The 22,720-nt window shown below is 40.6% G+C and overlaps 1 protein-coding gene across 1 annotated transcript in view; it reads left to right on the top strand.

Annotated features, from left to right (window-relative positions):
• Positions 1 to 2,575: 2,575 nt before the first annotated feature.
• The window catches only part of LOC128661244 (uncharacterized), an 84,587-nt gene continuing 64,442 nt past the window's right edge, over positions 2,576 to 22,720 (top strand). Inside the window, exon 1 of the mRNA XM_053715523.1 lies at positions 2,576 to 2,694. Coding sequence (XP_053571498.1) covers positions 2,592 to 2,694 — 103 coding nt within the window. The 5' untranslated portion in view covers positions 2,576 to 2,591. The remainder of the gene's footprint in view (positions 2,695 to 22,720) is intronic.

A 22,720-nucleotide genomic window follows, 5' to 3' on the forward strand; every position in this document is an offset into this window, starting at 1 on the left:
ATAATAAAACCCCTAGCCTAAACTAAACTGCCAATAGCCCTTAAAAGGACCTTTTGCGGGGCATTGCCCCAAAGATAACAGCTCTTTTACCTGGCAAATAAAATTACAAACAACCCCCCCAACAGTAAAACCCACCACCCACACAACCAACCCCCCCAAATAAAAACCTACCTAAAAAACCTAAGCTACCAATTGCCCTGAAAAGGGCATTTTGATGGGCATTGCCCTTAAAAGGGCATTTAGCTCTTTTCCATGCCCAAACCCTAAGCTAAAAATAAAACCCACCCAATAAACCCTTAATAAAACCTAACACTAACCCCCAAAGATCCACATAGAGTTTTCGAAGATCGGACATCCATCCTCATCCAGCCGGCGAAGTCTTCAGCCAAGCGGGCCGAAGTCCTCCTCGAAGCCAGCAGAAGTCTTCATCCAGACGTCATCTTCTATCTTCTTCCATCTGGCGCGGAGCGGGTCCATCTTCAAGACATCCGGCGTGGATCATCCTCTTCTTCCGATGGTAACCATAAAATGAAGTTTCCCTTTAAGGTACGTCATCTAAGATTGCGTCCCTTACATTCCAATTGGCTGATAGAATTCTATCAGCCAATCGGAATTAAAGGCAAAAAAATCCTCTTGGCTGATGCAATCAGCCAATAGGATTGAGCTTCAATCCTATTGGCTGACCCTATCAGCCAATGGGATTGAGCTTGCATTCTATTGGCTGTTCCAATCAGCCAATAGAATGCGAGCTCCATCTCATTGGCTGATAGGGTCAGCCAATAGGATTGAAGCTCAATCCTATTGGCTGATTGCATCAGCCAATAGGATTTTTCTGACTTTAATTCTGATTGGCTGATAGAATTCTATCAGCCAATCAGAATGTAAGGGATGCAATCTTGAATGACATACCTTAAAGGGAAACTTCATTCTATAAGGATGGATGTCCGGTCTTCAAAAACTGTAATGGATAGCTTAGGGTTTGGGCATGGAAAAGAGCTAAATTCCCTTTTAATGGCAATGCCCATCCAAATGCCCTTTTCAGGGCAATAGGTAGCTTAATTTTTTAAGATAGGTTTTTGTTTGGGGGGGGGGGGGTTGGTTGTGTGGGTTATGGGTTTTACTGTTGGGAGGGTTGTTTGTAATTTTATTTGCCAGGTAAAAAACACTGATATCTTTGGGGCAATGCCCCGCAAAAGGCCCTTTTAAGGGCTATTGGCAGTTTAGTTTAGGCTAGAGGTTTTATTATTTTGGGGGGCTTTTTTATTTTGATAGGGCTATTAGATTAGGTGTAATTAGTTTAAATATTTGATAATTTCTTTTTTATTTTGTGTTATTTTGCGTTTTTTTGTTTTTTGTAATTTAGACAATTCTATTTAATTAATGTAATGTATTTAATTGTATTGTAATGTTAGGTTTAACTGTAAGACAGGTTAGGGTTTTATTTTACAGGTAACTTTGTATTTATTTTAACTAGGTAGTTGGTAAATAGTGAATAACTATTTAATAACTAATCTACCTAGTTAAAATAAATACAAACTTACCTGTGAAATAAAAATAAAACATAAGTTAGGTACAATATAAAGATTAGTTATATTGTAGCTAGCTTATGTTTTATTTTACAGGTAAGTATTTAGTTTTAATTAGGAATAATTTAGGTATTAATTGTAAGTTTTATTTGTAATTATTTTAATTAGTGTTAAATTAGTGGGTGTTAGGGTTACGTTAGGGTTAGGGTTAGACTTAGGGTTAGGTTTAGGGGTTAATAACTTTAGAATAGTGGCAGCGACATTGGGGGCAGCAGATTAGGGGGTTAATAAATGTAGTAAGGTGGTGACGATGTTGGTGGCATCAGATTAGTGGTTAATAACTGTAATGTAGGTGTCTGCGATGTTAGTGGCAGCAGATTAGGGGTTAATAAGTGTAGGTAGGTGGCGACGATGTTGGGGGCGGCAGATTAGGGGTTAATAAGTGTAGGTAGGTGGCGGCGATGTTAGAGGCAGCAGATTAGGGGTGTTTAGACACAGGGTTTATGTTTGGGTGTTAGGTTTAAACATAAACAAAAAAAAATCCCCATAGACTTTAATGGGGCTGCGTTACGGAGCTTTACACTCCGTTTTTGCAGGTGTTAGGCTTTTTTTAGCTGGCTCTCCCCATTGAAGTATATGGGAAATCATGCACGAGCATGTAACAGCAGCTCAAAGCAGCGCTGGTATTTGCATGCGTTATGGAGCTCTACGCTGCCATACCCCCCCCCCCCCAAACGCCGGGTTTTTTAAAACCTGTAATACCAGCGCTATAGGGAGTGCCATACCGCTGAAAACAGCTACAGATGTTACTTTCCCTATATCGCTCAAAACTTGTAATCTGGGCGATAAATTGATTGAGTTAACTTAAATGACCATATGGATTAATCTCTCTCTCTGCTGGATCCCAGAATGCTTTGAATTGCCATACTTTGTGAATCTCACTGAACATATAATATCAAACCAAGAGCTGTCTGTATAACTGAGTAGTGTAATTTGTTTTATTGTTAAGAAATGTATCTAAATCATTTTCTGATTCATTTCAGATAAACAGCAATTGTAAATAAAATGAATCCATCAGGCGATGTGATGACCATAGAGATGCCTGCGTTAGGACGTCCCTTTTCCCTTGGTATGCTCTATGACTGTCGGGATGAAAAACTTATTTCAGGTAAAGAGATTACGTGACTGTGATAATTTAATATCAGGTAAGGGAATTACATGACTGTGATAATTTAATATCAGGTAAGGGAATTACATGACTGTGATAATTTAATATCAGGTAAGGGAATTACATGACTGTGATAATTTATACCAGGTGGGGATTACATGACTGTGATAATTTATACCAGGTGGGGATTACATGACTGTGATACATTTTATACCAGATAAGGGAATTACATGACTGTGATAAATTTATACCAGGTAAGGGAATTACATGTCTGTGATAAATAGTGATGTCGCGAACCTAAAAATTGAACTTCCACAAAAGTTCGCGAACAGGCGAACCGGGCGAACCGCCATAGACTTCAATAGGCAGGCGAATTTTAAAACCCACAAGGACTCTTTCTGGCCACAATAGTGATGGAAAAGTTGTTTCAAGGGGACTAACACCTGGACTGTGGCATGCCGGAGGGGGATCCATGGCAAAACTCCCATGGAAAATTACATAGTTGATGAAGAGTCTGGTTTTAATCCATAAAGGGCATAAATCACCTAACATTCCTAAATTGTTTGGAATAACGTGCTTTAAAACATCAGGTATGATGTTGTATCGATCAGGTAGTGTAAGGGTTACGCCCGCTTCACAGTGCGCAGTGTAGGTGATATACCTGCCCTGACCATGCTTTGCAGACCAGGTATCAGTGGTCAGATGGACCCTTGCCCTAACACTGTGTGCCAGACATGCCATTATAGCAGACTTATATGGCTTTGGCGTTGGTTTTTGGTAATTAGAAGGCTGCTAAATGCCACTGCGCACCACACGTGTTTTATGCCCAGCAGTGAAGGGGTTAATTAGGGAGCATGTAGGGAGCTTGTAGAGTTAATTTTAGCTTAAGTGTTGTGTAGTAGACAACCCAAAGTATTGATCTAGGCCCATTTTGGTATATTTCATGCCACCATATCACCGCCAAATGCGATCAAATAAAAAAAAATTGTTCACTTTTTCACAAACTTTAGGTTTCTCACAGAAATTATTTACAAACAACTTATGCAATTATGGCATACATGGTTGTAAATGCTTCTCTTGGATCCCCTTTGTTCAGAAATAGCAGACTTATATGGCTTTGGTGTTGCTTTTTGGTAATTAGAAGGCTGCTAAATGCCACTGCGCACCACACGTGTTTTATGCCCAGCAGTGAAGGGGTTAATTAGGGAGCATGTAGGGAGCTTGTAGAGTTAATTTTAGCTTAAGTGTAGTGTAGTAGACAACCCCAAGTATTGATCTAGGCCCATTTTGGTATATTTCATGCCACCATTTCACCGCCAAATGCGATCAAATTTAAAAAAAACTTAAATTTGTTCGCAATTTTAGGTTTCTCACTGAAATTATTTACAAACAGCTTGTGCAATTATGGCGCAAATGGTTGTAAATGCTTCTCTGGGATCCCCTTTGTTCAGAAATAGCAGACATATATGACTTTGGCGTTGCTTTCTGGTAATAGAAGGCCGCTAAATGCTGCTGCGCATCACACGTGTATTATGGCTAGCAGTGAAGGGGTTAATTAGGTAGTTTGTAGGGAGCTTGCAGGGTTAATTTTAGCTTTAGTGTAGAGATCAGCCTCCCACCTGACACATCAGACCCCCTGATCCCTCCCAAACAGCTCCCTTCCCTCCCCCACCCCACAATTGTCCCCGCCATCTTAAGTACTGGCAGAAAGTCTGCCAGTACTAAAATAAAAGGTTCTTACATTTTTTTTAATTTTTTTTTAGCATATTTACATATGATGTGGTGTAGCATCCCCCCTTAGCCCCCAACCTCCCTGATCCCCCCCCCCCCCCAAAAAAAAAAAAACAGCTCTCTAACCCTCCCCATCTGCCTTATTGGCAGCCATCTTGGGTACTGGCATCTGTCTGCTATTATTTCACAGTCAAAAAAGTGTTGTTTTTTTTAAATGTACACTACTGTTACACCAGATATGAGTGGTGGCACTGGGCAAGTGGGCAAAGTATATGCTGTGAGTCTGACACACACACTGGCAGGCAGGCAACTGCAATTAGATTACACAGGGGAAAAAAAAAAAAAGCAGACTGATGTTCTAGCCCTAAAAAGGGCTTTTTGGGGTGCTGTCCTTACAGCAGAGATCAGATGAGTCCTTCAGGACTGTAGTGGACACTGAATACACTAGCCTAGCTATCGATTTCCCTATTAAATCAGCAGCAGCTACACTGTCCCTCCTCTCACTAAGAATGCAGGCTCCGAATGAATCTAAAATGGATGCTGTCCAGGAGGTGGGAGGGTCTGGGAGGGAGGGTCTGCTGCTGATTGGCTGTAATGTGTATTCTGGCTGTGAGGTACAGGGTCAAAGTTTACTCAATGATGACGAATAGGGGGCGGATCGAACATCGCATATATTCGCCGTCCGCGGCGAACGCGAACATGCTATGTTCGCCGGGAACTATTCACCAGCGAACTATTCGCGACATCACTAGTGATAAACTTATAATAGGTAAGTGAATTACATGACTGTGATAAACTTATAATAGGTAAGGGAATTACATGACTGTGATTAATTTATACCAGGTAAGGGGATTACATGACAGTGATAGATTTATACCAGGTAAGGGGATTACATGACTGTGATAAATTTATACCAGGTAAGGGGATTACATGACTGTGATAGATTTATACCAGGTAAGGGGATTACATGACTGTGATAAATTTATACCAGGTAAGGGGATTACATGACTGTGATAAATTTATACCAGGTAAGGGGATTACATGACTGTGATAAATTTATACCAGGTAAGGGGATTACATGACTGATAAATTTATACCAGGTAAGGGGATTACATGACTGTGATAAATTTATACCAGGTAAGGGGATTACATGACTGATAAATTTATACCAGGTAAGGGGATTACATGACTGTGATAAATTTATACCAGGAATGGGAATTACATGACTGTGATAGATTTATACCAGGTAAGGGTTTTATATGACTGTGATAAATATATACCAGGTAAGGGGATTACATGACTGTGATAAATTTATACCAGGTAACTGGATTATATGACAGTGATAGATTTATACCAGGTAAGGGGAATACATGACTGTGATAGATTTATACCAGGTAAGGGGATTACATGACAGTGATAGATTTATACCAGGTAAGGGGATTACATGACAGTGATAGATTTATACCAGGTAACTGGATTATATGACAGTGATAGATTTATACCAGGTAAGGGGAATACATGACTGTGATAGATTTATACCAGGTAAGGGGATTACATGACAGTGATAGATTTATACCAGATAAGGGGATTACATGACAGTGATAGATTTATACCAGGTAAGGGTTTTATATGACTGTGATAAATTTATACCAGGTAAGGGGATTACATGACTGTGATAAATTTATACCAGGTAAGGGGATTACATGACTGTGATAAATTTATACCAGGTAAGGGGATTACATGACTGTGATAAATTTATACCAGGTTAGGGGATTACATGACTGTGATAAATTCATACCAGGTGAGGGGATTAAATTCCTGTGATAAATTAATACCAAGTTAGGGGATTACATGACTGTGATAAATTTATACCAGGTATGGGAATTGCATAACTGTGATAAACATACCACGTAAAAGGATTACTTGACAGTGATAGATTTATACCAGGTAAGGGAATTACATGACAGTGATACATTTATACCAGGTAAGGGAATTACATGACTGTGATACATTTATACCAGGTAAGGGAATTACATGACTGTGATACATTTATACCAAATAAGGGTTTACATGACAGTGATACATTTATACCAGGTAAGGGAATTACATGACAGTGATACATTTATACGAGATAAGGGGATTACATGACTGTGATAAATTTATACTAGGTAAGGGGTTTACATGACTGTGATACATTTATACCAGGTAAGGGGATTACATGACTGTGATAAATATATAACGTTAAGGGAATTACATGACTGTAATAAATTTATTCTAGGTAAGGGGATTACATTAATGTGATACATTTATACAGGGTAAGGGGATTACATTAGACTTGTGGGTTCAGTTCGGATCGATTCAAATTCGGAAAAATTCGAATGAATTTGTTTCAGATTTGTTTCGGATTCATTTGGATTCGAATAAATTCGGCTGGATTCGGTTCGATTCGGTTCGGAAATTCAGAATTTTGGTATGTGTTAGGTGGGATATGCTGTGTATTAGACTAGTATTATGTACTGTATATTAGGTGTAACCCATAGCAGAGTGTAATCCATTGCCATCCGAATCTACCGAAAAAATCTGAACTAATTCGGATTTATTCGAAGATTCGGCACTATTTTAATTCGGAAATTCGAATCGATCTGAATCTCCGAATTTACCGAATTCGGCCGAATTTCTGAATCGATCCGAAATGAATCGCACATTTCTAGATTACATGACTGTGATAAATTTATACCAGGTAAGGGAATTACATGACTGTGATAAATTTATACCAGGTAAGGGGATTACATGACTGTGATAAATTTATACCAGGTAAGGGGATTACATGACAGTGATACATTTATACCAGGTAAGGGGATTACATGACTGTGATAAATATATACCAGGTAAGGGGATTACATGACAGTGATAGATTTATACCAGGTAAGGGGATTACATGACAGTGATAGATTTATACCAGGTTAGGGGATTACATGACTGTGATAAATTTATACCAGGTAAGTGGATTACATGACTGTGATAAATTTATACCAGGTAAGGGGATTACATGACTGTGATAAATTTATACCAGATAAATGGAATTACATGACTGTGATAAATTTATATCAGGTAAGGGGATTACATGACTGTGATACATTTATACCAGGTAAGTGGATTACATGACTGTGATAAATATATACCAGGTAAGGGGATTACATGACTGTAATAGATTTATACCAGGTTAGGGGATTACATGACTGTGATACATTTATACCAGGTAAGTGGATTACATGACTGTGATAAATTTATACCAGGTAAGGGGATTACATGACAGTGATAGATTTATACCAGGTAAGGGAATTACATGACTGTGATAAATTTATACCAGGTAAGGGGATTACATGACTGTGATAAATTTATACCAGGTAAGGGGATTACATGACTGTGATAAATTTATACCAGGTAAGGGGATTACATGACTGTGATAAATTTATACCAGGTAAGGGGATTACATGACTGTGATAAATTTATACCAGGTTAGGGGATTACATGACTGTGATAAATTTATACCAGGTGAGGGGATTAAATTCCTGTGATAAATTAATACCAAGTTAGGGGATTACATGACTGTGATAAATTTATACCAGATAAATGGAATTACATGACTGTGATAAATTTATACCAGATAAATGGAATTACATGACTGTGATAAATTTATATCAGGTAAAGGGATTACATGACTGTGATACATTTATACCAGGTAAGTGGATTACATGACTGTAATAGATTTATACCAGGTAAGGGGATTACATGACTGTAATAGATTTATACCAGGTTAGGGGATTACATGACTGTGATACATTTATACCAGGTAAGTGGATTACATGACTGTGATAAATTTATACCAGGTAAGGGGATTACATGACTGTGATAAATTTATACCAGGTAAGGGGATTACATGACTGTGATAAATTTATACCAGGTAAGGGGATTACATGACTGTGATAAATTTATACCAGGTAAGGGGATTACATGACTGTGATAAATTTATACCAGGTAAGGGGATTACATGACTGTGATAAATTTATACCAGGTTAGGGGATTACATGACTGTGATAAATTTATACCAGGTGAGGGGATTACATGACTGTGATAAATTTATACCAGGTTAGGGGATTACATGACTGTGATAAATTTATACCAGGTGAGGGGATTAAATTCCTGTGATAAATTAATACCAAGTTAGGGGATTACATGACTGTGATAAATTTATACCAGGTATGGGAATTGCATGACTGGGATAAACATACCACGTAAAAGGATTACTTGACAGTGATAGATTTATACCAAATAAGGGAATTACATGACAGTGATACATTTATACCAGGTAAGGGGATTACATGACTGTGATAAATTTATACCAGGTAAGGGAATTACATGACGGTGATAAATATATACCAGGTAAGGGGATTACATGACTGTGATAAATTTATACCAGGTAAGGGGATTACATGACTGTGATAAATTTATACCAGGTAAGGGGATTACATGACTGTTACACATTTATACCAGGTAAGGGGTTTACATGACAGTGATAGATTTATACCAGGTAAGGGGTTTACATGACTGTGATACATTTATACCAGGTAAGGGAATTACATGACAGTGATACATTTATACCAGGTAAGGGGTTTACATGACTGTGATACATTTATACCAGGTAAGGGGATTACATGACTGTGATAAATATATAACGTTAAGGGAATTACATGACTGTAATAAATTTATTCTAGGTAAGGGGATTACATTAATGTGATACATTTATACAGGGTAAGGGGATTACATTAGACTTGTGGGTTCAGTTCGGATCAATTCAAATTCGGAAAAATTCGAATGAATTTGCTTCAGATTTGTTTCGGATTCATTTGGATTCGAATAAATTCGGCTGGATTCGGTTCGATTCGGTTCGGAAATTCAGAATTTTGGTATGTGTTAGGTGGGATATGCTGTGTATTAGACTAGTATTATGTACTGTATATTAGGTGTAACCCATAGCAGAGTGTAATCCATTGCCATCCGAATCTACCGAAAAAATCTGAACTAATTCGGATTTATTCGAAGATTCGGCACTATTTTAATTCGGAAATTCGAATCGATCCGAATCTCCGAATTTACCGAATTTGGCCGAATTTCCGAATCGATCCGAAATGAATCGCACATTTCTAGATTACATGACTGTGATAAATTTATACCAGGTAAGGGGACTACATGACTGTGATAAATTTATACCAGGTAAGGGAATTACATGACTGTGATAAATTTATACCAGGTAAGGGGATTACATGACAGTGATAGATTTATACCAGGTAAGGGGATTACATGACTGTGATAAATTTATATCAGGTAAGGGGATTACATGACTGTGATAGATTTATACCAGGTATGGGAATTACATGACAGTGATAGATTTATACCAGGTAAGGGGATTACATGACTGTGATAAATTTATACCAGATAAATGGAATTACATGGCTGTGATACATTTATACCAGGTAAGGGGATTACATGCCTGTGATAAATTTATACCAGGTAAGGGGATTACATGACTGTGATACATTTATACCAGGTAAGGGGATTACATGCCTGTGATAAATTTATACCAGGTAAGGGGATTACATGACTGTGATAAATTTATACCAGATAAATGGAATTACATGGCTGTGATAAATTTATACCAGGTAAGGGGATTACATGACTGTGATACATTTATACCAGGTAAGGGGATTACATGACTGTGATAGATTTATACCAGGTAAGGAGATTACATGACTGTGATAAATTTATACCAGGTAAGGGGTTTACATGACTGTGATAAATTTATACCAGGTAAGGGGATTACATGACTGTGATACATTTATACCAGGTAAGGGGATTACATGACTGTGATAAATTTATACCAGGTAAGTGGATTACATGACTGTGATACATTTATACCAGGTAAGGGGATTACATGCCTGTGATAAATTTATACCAGGTAAGGGGTTTACATGACTGTGATACATTTATACCAGGTAAGGGGATTACATGACTGTGATACATTTATACCAGGTAAGGGGTTTACATGACTGTGCTAAATTTATACCAGGTAAGGAGATTACATGACTGTGATAAATTTATACCAGGTAAGGGGATTACATGACTGTGATAAATTTATACCAGGTAAGTGGATTACATGACTGTGATACATTTATACCAGGTAAGGGGATTACATGCCTGTGATAAATTTATACCAGGTAAGGGGTTTACATGACTGTGATACATTTATACCAGGTAAGGGGATTACATGACTGTGATACATTTATACCAGGTAAGGGGTTTACATGACTGTGCTAAATTTATACCAGGTAAGGAGATTACATGACTGTGATAAATTTATACCAGGTAAGGGGATTACATGACTGTGATAAATTTATACCAGGTAAGGGGATTACATGACTGTAATACATTTATACCAGGTAAGGGGATTACATGACTGTGATAAATTTATACCAGATAAAGAGAATTACATGACTGTGATAAATTTATACCAGGTAAGGGGTTTACATGACTGTGATAAATTTATACCAGGTAAGGGGATTACATGACTGTGAAACATTTATACCAGGTAAGGGGATTACATCACTGTGATACATTTATACCAGGTAAGGAGATTACATGCCTATGATAAATTTATACCAGGTAAGGGGATTACATGCCTCTAATAAATTTATACCAGGTAAGGAGATTACATGACTGTGATACATTTATACCAGGTAAGTGGATTACATGACTGTGATACATTTATACCAGGTAAGGGGATTACATGACTGTGATAAATTTATACCAGGTATAGGAATTACATGACTGTGATAAATTTATACCAGGTAAGTGGATTACATGACTGTTATAAATTTATTCCAGGTAAGGGGATTACATGACTGTGATAAATTTATACCAGGTAAGGGAATTACATGACTGTGATAAATTTATACCAGGTAAGGGAATTATATGACTGTGATAAATTTATACCAGGTAAGGGAATTACATGACTGTGATAAATTTATTCCAGGTAAGGGCATTACATGACTGTGATAAATTTATACCAGGTAAGGGGTTTACATGACTGTGATAAATTTATACCAGGTAAGGGAATTACATGACTGTGATAAATTTATACCAGGTAAGGGGTTTACATGACTGTGATAAATTTATACCAGGTAAGGGAATTACATGACTGTGATAAATTTATACCAGGTAAGGGAATTACATGACTGTGATAAATTTATACCAGGTAAGGAGATTACATGACTGTAATACATTTATACCAGGTAAGGGGATTACATGACTGTGATAAATTTATGCTAGTAAAAACATAATTTATGCTTACCTGATAAATTTATTTCTCTTGTAGTGTATCCAGTCCACGGATCATCCATTACTTGTGGGATATTCTCCTTCCCAACAGGAAGTTGCAAGAGGATCACCCACAGCAGATCTGCTACATAGCTCCTCCCCTCACTGCCATATCCAGTCATTCGACCGAAACAAGCCGAGAAAGGAGAAACCATAGGGTGCAGTGGTGACTGTAGTTTAATTAAAATTTAGACCTGCCTGAAAAGGACAGGGCGAGCCGTGGACTGGATACACTACAAGAGAAATAAATTTATCAGGTAAGCATAAATTATGTTTTCTCTTGTTAAGTGTATCCAGTCCAGGGATCATCCATTACTCGTGGGATATCAATACCAAAGCTAAAGTACACGGATGATGGGAGGGACAAGGCAGGAACTTAAACGGAAGGAACCACTGCCTGTAGAACCTTTCTCCCAAAAACAGCCTCCGAAGAAGCAAAAGTATCAAATTTGTAAAATTTGGAAAAAGTATGAAGGGAAGACCAAGTTGCAGCCTTGCAAATCTGTTCAACAGAGGCCTCATTTTTAAAGGCCCAGGTGGAAGCCACAGCTCTGGTAGAATGAGCTGTAATCCTTTCAGGAGGCTGCTGTCCAGCAGTCTCATAGGCTAAACGGATTATACTCCGAAGCCAAAAAAAAAGAGAGGTTGCCGAGGCCTTCTGACCTCTCCTCTGTCCAGAGTAAACAACAAACAGGTTAGATGTTTGGCGAAAATCTTTAGTAGCCTTTAAGTAAAACTTCAAGGCACGGACTACGTCTAGATTATGCAAAACACGTTCCTTCTTTGAAGAAGGATTAGGACATAATGATGGAACAACAATCTCTTGATTGATACTCTTGTTAGAAACCACCTTAGGTAAAAACCCAGGTTTTGTACGCAGAACAACTTTATCTGAATGAAAGATCAGATAAGGAGAATCACAATGTAAGGCAGATAACTCTGAGACTCTTCGAGCCGAGGAAATAGCCATCAGAAAAAGAACTTTCCATGAAAGAAGTTTGATATCAATAGAATGAAGGGGTTCAAACGGAACCCCTTGAAGAACTTTAAGAACCAAGTTTAAGCTCCATGGAGGAGCAACAGATTTAAACACAGGCTTAATTCTAACTAAAGCCTGACAAAATGCCTGAACATCTGGAACTTCTGCCAGACGCTTGTGTAAAAGAATAGACAGAGCAGAAATCTGTCCCTTTAAAGAACTAGCTGATAATCCTTTGTCCAAACCCTCTTGGAGGAAGAACAATATCCTATGAATCCTAACCCTACTCCATGAGTAATTCTTGGATTCACACCAATGAAGATATTTACGCCATATCTTGTGGTAAATTTTCCTGGTGACAGGCTTTCGTGCCTGTATTAAGGTATCAATTACCGACTCGGAGAAGCCACGCTTTGATAGGATCAAGCGTTCAATCTCCATGCAGTCAGTCTCAGAGAAAGTAGATTCGGATGATTGAAAGGACCTTGTATTAGAAGGTCTTGTCTCAGAGGCAGAGTCCATGGTGGAAAGGATGACATGTCCACTAGGTCTGCATACCAGGTCCTGCGTGGCCACGCAGGCGCTATCAATATCACCGATGCTCTTTCCTGTTTGATTTTGGCAATCATACGAGGGAGCAGAGGAAATGGGGGAAACACATAAGCCAGGTTGAAGAACCAAGGTGCTGCTAGAGCATCTATCAGTGCCGCTTCTGGGTCCCTGGACCTGGATCCGTAACAAGGAAGCTTTGCGTTCTGGCGAGACGCCATGAGATCCAATTCTGGTTTGCCCCAACGGAGAACCAATTGAGCAAACACCTCCGGATGGAGTTCCCATTCCCCCGGATGAAAAGTCTGACGACTTAGAAAATCCGCCTCCCAGTTCTCTACACCTGGGATATGGATAGCTGACAGGTGGCAAGAGTGAGTCTCTGCCCAGCGAATTATCTTGGAGACTTCTGACATTGCTAGGGAACTCCTGGTTCCCCCTTGATGGTTGATGTAAGCCACAGTCGTGATGTTGTCCGACTGAAATCTGATGAACCTCAGTGTTGCTAGCTGAGGCCAAGCCAGAAGAGCATTGAATATTGCTCTTAACTCCAGAATATTTATTGGGAGGAGTTTCTCCTCCTGAGTCCATGAACCCTGAGCCTTCAGGGAGTTCCAAACTGCACCCCAACCTAGAAGGCTGGCATCTGTTGTTACAATTGTCCAATCTGGTCTGCGAAAGGTCATACCCTTGGACAGATGGGCCCGAGATAACCACCAGAGAAGAGAATCTCTGGTTTCCTGATCCAGATTTAGTAGAGGGGACAAATCTGTGTAATCCCCATTCCACTGACTGAGCATGCATAATTGCAGCGGTCTGAGATGCAGGCGCGCGAATGGCACTATGTCCATCGCCGCTACCATTAAGCCGATTACTTCCATGCACTGAGCCACCGTTGGGCGCGGAATGGAGTGAAGAACACGGCAAGCATTTAGAAGTTTTGATAACCTGGACTCCGTCAGGTAAATTTTCATTTCTACAGAATCTATTAGAGTCCCTAGGAAGGAAACCATCGTGAGAGGAGATAGAGAACTCTTTTCTTCGGTTACTTTCCACCCATGCGACCTCAGGAATGCCAGAACTATCTCTGTATGAGATTTGGCAATTTGAAAGCTTGACGCCTGCATCAGGATATCGTCCAGGTAAGGAGCCACCGCTATGCCTCGCGGTCTTAGCACAGCCAGAAGTGAGCCCAGAACCTTTGTAAAAATTCTTGGGGCTGTAGCCAACCCGAATGGAAGAGCTACAAATTGGTAATGCCTGTCTAGAAAGGCAAACCTCAGGAACTGATGATGATTCTTGTGAATCGGAATGTGAAGGTAGGCATCCTTTAAGTCCACTGTGGTCATGTACTGACCCTCTTGGATCATGGGTAAAATGGTTCGAATAGTTTCCATCTTGAATGACGGAACTCTGAGGAATTTGTTTAGGATCTTTAAATCCAAAATTGGTCTGAAGGTTCCCTCTTTTTTGGGAACCACAAACAGATTTGAATAAAACCCCTGTCCTTGTTCCGTCCGCGGAACTGGATGGATCACTCCCATTACAAGGAGATCTTGTACGCAGCTTAGGAATGCCTCTTTCTTTATCTGGTTTGCAGATAATCTTGAAAGGTGAAATCTCCCTTGTGGAGGAGAAGCTTTGAAGTCCAGAAGATATCCCTGAGATATGATCTCCAACGCCCAGGGATCCTGAACATCTCTTGCCCACGCCTGGGCGAAGAGAGAGAGTCTGCCCCCTACTAGATCCGTTGTCGGATAGGGGGCCGCTCCTTCATGCTGTCTTAGAGGCAGCAGCAGGCTTTCTGGCCTGCTTGCCCTTGTTCCAAGACTGGTTAGGTTTCCAGGCCTGCTTGGATTGAGCAAAAGTTCCCTCTTGTTTTGAAGCAGAGGAAGTTGATGCTGCACCTGCCTTGAAATTTCGAAAGGCACGAAAATTAGACTGTTTGGCCTTTGATTTGGCCCTGTCCTGAGGAAGGGTATGACCCTTACCTCCAGTAATGTCAGCAATAATTTCTTTCAAACCAGACCCGAATAAGGTCTGCCCCTTGAAAGGAATGTTGAGTAATTTAGACTTTGAAGTCACATCAGCTGACCAGGATTTGAGCCATAGCGCCCTACGCTCTTGGATGGCGAATCCGGAATTCTTAGCCGTTAGTTTAGTCAAATGAACAATGGCATCAGAAACAAATGAGTTAGCTAGCTTAAGAGTTCTAAGCTTGTCAACAATTTCAGTCAATGGAGCTGTATGGATGGCCTCTTCCAGGGCCTCAAACCAGAATGCCGCCGCAGCAGCGACAGGCGCAATGCATGCAAGGGGCTGTAAAATAAAACCTTGTTGAATAAACATTTTCTTAAGGTAACCCTCTAATTTTTTTATCCATTGGATCTGAAAAAGCACAACTGTCCTCAACCGGGATAGTGGTACGCTTTGCTAAAATAGAAACTGCTCCCTCCACCTTAGGGACAGTCTGCCATAAGTCCTGTGTAGTGGCATCTATTGGAAACATTTTTCTAAATATAGGAGGTGGGGAAAAGGGCACACCAGGCCTATACCACTCCTTACTAATAATTTCTGTAAGCCTTTTAGGTATTGGAAAAACATCAGTACTCACCGGTACTGCATAGTATTTATCCAGCCTACACAATTTCTCTGGCACTGCAATTGTGTCACAGTCATTCAGAGCAGCTAATACCTCCCCAAGCAATACACGGAGGTTCTCAAGCTTAAATTTAAAATTAGAAATCTCTGAATCAGGTCTCCCCGATTCAGAGACGTCACCCACAGACTGAAGCTCTCCGTCCTCAGGTTCTGCATATTGTGACGCAGTATCAGACATGGCTCTTAGAGCATCTACGCGCTCTGTATCTCGTCTAACCCCAGAGCTATCGCGCTTGCCTCTCAATTCAGGCAATCTGGATAATACCTCTGACAGGGTATTATTCGTGATTGCAGCCATGTCCTGCAAAGTAATCGCTATGGGCGTCCCTGATGTACTTGGCGCCATATTAGCGTGCGTCCCTTGAGCGGGAGGCAAAGGGTCCGACACGTGGGGAGAGTTAGTCGGCATAACTTCCCCCTCGACAGACCCCTCTGGTGACAATTCTTCTATAGATAAAGACTGATCTTTACTGTTTAAGGTGAAATCAATACATTTAGTACACATTCTCCTATGGGGCTCCACCATGGCTTTTAAACATAATGAACAAGTATCCTCTGTTTCAGACATGTTTGCACAGACTAGCAATGAGACTAGCAAGCTTGGAAAACACTTTAAAGCAAGTTAATAAGCAATATAAAAAACGTTACTGGTAACCACGTGGCGGGGTGTCTGATGACTCTACGCTGACACTTGAGATCACAGAGTCCCTTTTTTGCAGCAGAGTTACCTGCTTCTTGCCTTCATTTTATAAGAATCTACGCCGCAATTCAGCTCTCCCGGTTATTGTTTTTACTCTGCTCTTATAGCCAAATTTGTCCAGAGAAGTGACCTACGGTATATTTTAACATCAGCTCACTGTGCAAGTACAATGAACACAAAACGCTCCACGAAATTGAATAAACCCCCTAAGATGCACAGCCACAGAGACAGTATGGTCGCTCAGTTTTTCTCACCCCCTGCTACAAAAGTTAGTGAAGGTATTGAATCTAACAAGTCGCCCAAAAAGAGGGTACAGACCTCCCTAGTGCAAGAAGAAGACACCGAAGAGAGCACACCTATCCCTAACACTATCCTCTCCACTTTGGCTTCCAAGCAGGATATAGCCGACATAATCCGCTCTTGTATCCGTGAGGAGATAGCAGAAATAAAACAGGACCTCCATTCTGTAGGCAACAGGGTGGAGGCCTTAGAAGAGTTCACAGACCACCTTCAAGTAGAGATCAACTCGACTCATGATTCAACAACCCATCACACAGCCCTTATTGCAGATCTTTTCGACAAAATCGAAGATCTGGAGAATAGGAGTCGCAGAAAAAAACTCAGAATTAGAGGTGTACCTGAATCGGTATTACCCAAAGACTTCCCAATTTATCTCCCGGCTCTATTCGCACACCTCAGAAAAACCACCCCAACTACCGATATTCCCTGTGTTCGGGCCCATAGAGCCCTCAGACCGAAGCCACCGGACACCACTCCCCCCAGGGACATCATCATGAAGTTCAGAGAGTTCAATGAAAAGGAAGAGCTTCTAAACCTCTCCCAAAGGCACCAGCCTGTGAAATTCAGGGGGGTTGTTCTTCATTTTTTTCAGGATCTCTCTCAACATACACTGCAAAGGAGGAGAGACCTTGCCCCTGTAACGTCTCTGCTTAGACAGAAGAAAATTCTCTACAGGTGGGGATTCCCCTTTCATTTATATGTGCTTCATGGAAATAGAAAACTAATCTGCAGAACCTTGGAAGATGTCAACACCTTCTGCCACGCACTAGAACTGGACCCGCCGGAGGATCTTTCCCCTGAGAATTCCCACAAGCCTCCTAGAAAGAAATCTACAGGATCTGCCCAGAAAGAATGGCAACGTATTCCACCCAGATCTCAGTTTAAACCATTGGCCAAGCCTCCAAACCCGCTCCCTAGAGCTACAACTTAGCTGGTATTTCTTAGCCGGGCTACCCCCACGAACTGAACAATCCATCAGGGGCTTTACCCGATGCTCCACTTTTGTCGTTGGGTAATGTATAGCCTTATTGGTCATTATGCTTTACCTGTCAGACGACTCCTGGTCTAGAAATTTAGAAATTTAGAAAATTAGAAACTTAGATATGTAGAAATTTAGGAATTTAGGAATTATTGTATTTATGTAATTGAGTTTTAGTTAGTCTTAAATGCTTAAACCACTTACTATGGAATGGATTATAATCCCTCCTCTTTAACACCAACAGTTAAATGTTTTCTTTAGTATCTAGAATTTCTATGAGAAAATGTATGTTCTATTTTATGTTTTTGTTCATGTTTTTTTTGCTATGTGACAGAGGTATGGGTCCCCGGGCCTATTTTACCACCAAACGTTTCATGTCTTCGTTAGTATCTAGAATTTCTATGAGAAAATGCATGTTCTATTTTATGTTTTTGCTTATGTTTTTTTTTGCCATGTGACAGATGCAGGCTATAAGGCCTACCTAACACAGTCTATTTGTTTCATCCTACTCCCACATTTGCATGCCTATCACCTCTTGCTGCCTTCAATCCACAGACACCAGACACATCAACCTCATGGAAGCCCCCACTAAAACTCTCACCTTAATAAGCCAGAATACTAAGGGATTGAATTCTGCACAAAAACGTTCATTAGCCATTAGAGACCTACATAGGAAAGGGGGCGATATTCTCTTCCTTCAGGAGACACACTTTTTAAAACACAAGGAGCCTACTTATTTTGGGGGTTTCTACACACAGAGTTTTCATAGCTCTTTTGACCACAAAAGACACGGTGTAAGCATCCTCATTAGCAGACAGATTCCCTTTACACACATTCACACTTTTACCGACGCTGAGGGTAGGTTCCTATGTGTAACAGGCATTTTGTTTGGCTCCCCTGTGACACTAGTCAATCTGTACGCTCCTAACACCAAACAACTCCCTTTCTTTAAGAGAAGTTTTGCACAGATTTTAGATCACACAATAGGAGCACTATACCTTGGGGGTGATTTTAATCTCCCCATTCAACCGCATTTGGATTCATCAAACCCAAGACCCACAACACCTAAGCACACGACTAAACAACTGTGGAAACTTATGCTAGACCAAACACTGTTTGACACCTGGAGATTTATCCACCCAGAGAAGAGGGATTACACCTTCTTTTCAGCCCCTCATAGATCATATAGCAGAATCGATTACCTTTTCACTAACCAAAGAGGCCTTTCCAATGTAGCATCTTCCCGTCTCTCACATACAGTATGGTCAGACCACTCAGCGGTACTAACAACACTTAATTGGCCATCGGCACCTAGCGGCAACTATCAGTGGAAGCTGGATGAGAAACTATTAGATTCCCCAACCCTGGTGTCCAATTTAGAAAAGCTCTTACAAGAGTATTTTAGATTTAATTCCCTGCCGGAAACAGACCCTTTTGTTGTTTGGGAGGCTCACAAATGCTTCATTAGGGGGGAACTTATAAAACAACAAGCACAAGTTCGAAAGAAAGCACGACAGGTATATAAAACTTCCACTGACCTATTAGCCAAACTCGAATACGACCATAAACGAAACCCTTCCTCCCCCCAGCTATTAGCAGACTTAATGAATGCCAGGAAAACAGTCCATGACTTACAACTTAGTGAGGCCAATGCATTGGCTTTATTGACCAAGCAAAATTTTTATTTTGAAAGTAACAGGGCAGGAAGTCTCCTAGCTCGTTCCTTAAAGCTTAAAAAACTTAAAACTTTCATTCACGAAATAAAATCTCCAACGAATCAAACAGTTAATACCACACCTGAAATCCTTTCCCAATTTGAGTTGTATTATACCAATCTCTATAACCTCACTAACCCTGACCGCCCCTCTGACCCTAGCAATGTTATAAACAATTATCTCCTAAACACCTCTTTACCACAACTCTCCGATGCACAAGCGACAGAACTGGACGAACCCTTCTCAATGACTGAACTCGCAACCACCCTTAAAAATCTACCCTCGGGCAAAAGCCCTGGCCCTGATGGATTCTCGGTCGCTTACTACAAAAAATTCGCCCCCAGCCTGCTTCCACAGTTATGCTCTTTATTTAACTTAGTTGACCGGGAACACCCTTTTCTCCCCCCCCATGCTGGAAGCACATATTTCGGTGATCCCTAAGCCTGGAAAGCCTGCAGACAGCCCCTCTAATTTTCGACCTATCTCGCTATTAAATGTAGACGTTAAGCTTTATGCTAAACTCATATCCTCTAGGCTTAACAAATTCCTTCCTCAACTGATCCACACAAATCAAGTAGGTTTTGTCCCTAGTAGAGAGGCGCGAGACAACACCATCAAAATTCTAAATCTAATCGAATACTCTCAGTCTCAAAAAATCCCCTCTATCTTTCTGGCCATCGATGCCGAAAAGGCTTTCGATAGGTTGGATTGGTTGTTTCTCAGGTCAACACTAACCCGATTTGGCCTGGGAAATAGACTCATTGAGAAAATAATCGCCCTATATCAATTGCCGACAGCCCGTATTAAGTTAAACGATTCCCTGTCAAATGCATTCCCCATTTCTAATGGTACGAGGCAAGGTTGACCTCTTTCCCCCATATTGTTCATTTTAGCCATGGAGGTTCTGGCCTCCAGGATTAGGAATGACGAAAAGGTTCGCGGCATTCATATAGCTGATACTCACTACAAACTAACACTTTACGCGGACGACATCCTATTCTCACTGGCCTCTCCCTCACAATCCCTAGAAGCACTTATGCCGGTTATTAGTACTTATAGCACCCTTTCCAACTTCAAAATAAATAAGCAGAAATCCGAGTTCCTAGGTATCGTTATCCCCGATCAGACAGCCCAACAGATCACTAACCTTTACCAATTTCGGTCCCAACCCTCTTCCATAAACTATATAGGGATAAAATTAACGACCTCGAGAGAGGCTCTGTTTCGCCTAAACCACCAGTATCTTCTGGATTCCATCAAAGCAGATATGGGAGCTTGGCGTAATAAATCTCTCTCTTGGCTAGGCAGAGTTCAAGCCTTTAAAATGAGTATCCTGCCTCGCTTTTTATATCTGTTCCAAACCCTACCTATCCAGCCTCCCCTACATTATATTCGCAGTGTGCAATCCTTCGTTAATAGCTTTATATGGGCCCATAAACGCCCTAGAATATCCAAGACCACCCATTATAGAAACAGAAACGAAGGGGAACTAGGGGTACCCAACCTTTTGTTATATTTACAGGCAGCGCATCTTACTAGAATAGTTGACTGGTGTAGAAATAATGCTGACAAGGAATGGGTTAAGCTCGAACACGACCTGTCTACCTCTGATAGCCTGGGGTCTATGTGTTGGACATATAGACACCATAGGACTTTTCCACCTCTGACACCCTCGCTAGTATTCGATACATTCTACACATGGGACCTCCTTACGAGATCACAGAAAGGCATATCGACTGTACCCTCTCCTCTTACCCCCTACTACACAACAAAGACTTCCCTCCTTTACTTCACAAACGGTCTCTGGTACAATATTCTCTATCTGCGGGTTTACCCTGCCACCTTGTCCTTGAAGGAGGCACTATCTTACAGAAAGCCGCTCTTTCGGACAGAAACATAGTTTTTTTCGATAGATGGTTTGAATACCTGCAATTAGCCCATTTTTTCTCCCATCACAAAGAAAAATCCAACTTGGCTAGAAACCTAAACACTTTTGAAACACTATGCCATTCCCCACTTTTAGCGAAGGGCACTCTTTCTAAGATATAAAATTCTTACTACACTACACTCCGTAAAACTTCCGCCATACACCAAAACATGGGAAACCGAGTTGGGATATGAAGTCCCTTCCGAGACATGGGACATAATATTTCAACAAATGGGGAAGGCCCCCTCCTCAATGGGCATCACTGAAACGAACATAAAACTCTTAGAAAGATGGTATCTTTACCCCAGCAGGCTCGCTAAGATTTATCCCCATACTGATCCACTATGTTGGAGAGACTGCAAACAAGTAGGAACACTCCTTCACATCTGGTGGGACTGCCCCACACTTCAGCCCTTCTGGCTAGATATCCACAGGGAAATACAAAAGGTTCTCAACATACCCATCCCCTTTGATCCTTTAACACTATTATTTAACAAACCCCCTATGGTCAAATGCAAGTACAGGCAGGTCTTATTATATATTATGTTAAGTGGGGCTAAGCAACTGGTCCCCAGACTTTGGAAACAGCGAAATATCCCTACTCAGAAAGATTGGGTGCAAAATGTCACCCTCCTCCTCTCCCTGGAAAGGTTTAATTACCAAAAAACAAAAAGGATGGACTTCTATTGCGCCATGTCATTCTATTGGGAAACATATACCCACACACTTACTAGGACTCCTTTGTAGCTAATTAATAACTCTCTAGTACTAAGATACCCCGCATACCCAAAACACCCCCATAGTTCATAGCAACATTAAGAAACATTCGATTTACCTCGGGGTACCACCTTTAAACTGTAATTTGCCCGGCCTGGTCCCCTAGACCTTACACCCGACTATTTAGCCACTACCTCACTGACTGCATCCCTTTTTTATGTGTGTCTACATAAGCAAGACCTTTTCTTTCGTGTTTGGTTCTCTGTCGCATTGCAGGATTTAAATGTTAAGTGGAAGTTTCATCTACTAGTGTTAGTTCAATAAAATAAAAACG

The sequence above is a fragment of the Bombina bombina genome, chromosome 5, assembly GCF_027579735.1.
Source record: "Bombina bombina isolate aBomBom1 chromosome 5, aBomBom1.pri, whole genome shotgun sequence".
In the NCBI taxonomy this organism is placed as follows: Eukaryota; Metazoa; Chordata; class Amphibia; order Anura; family Bombinatoridae; genus Bombina; species Bombina bombina.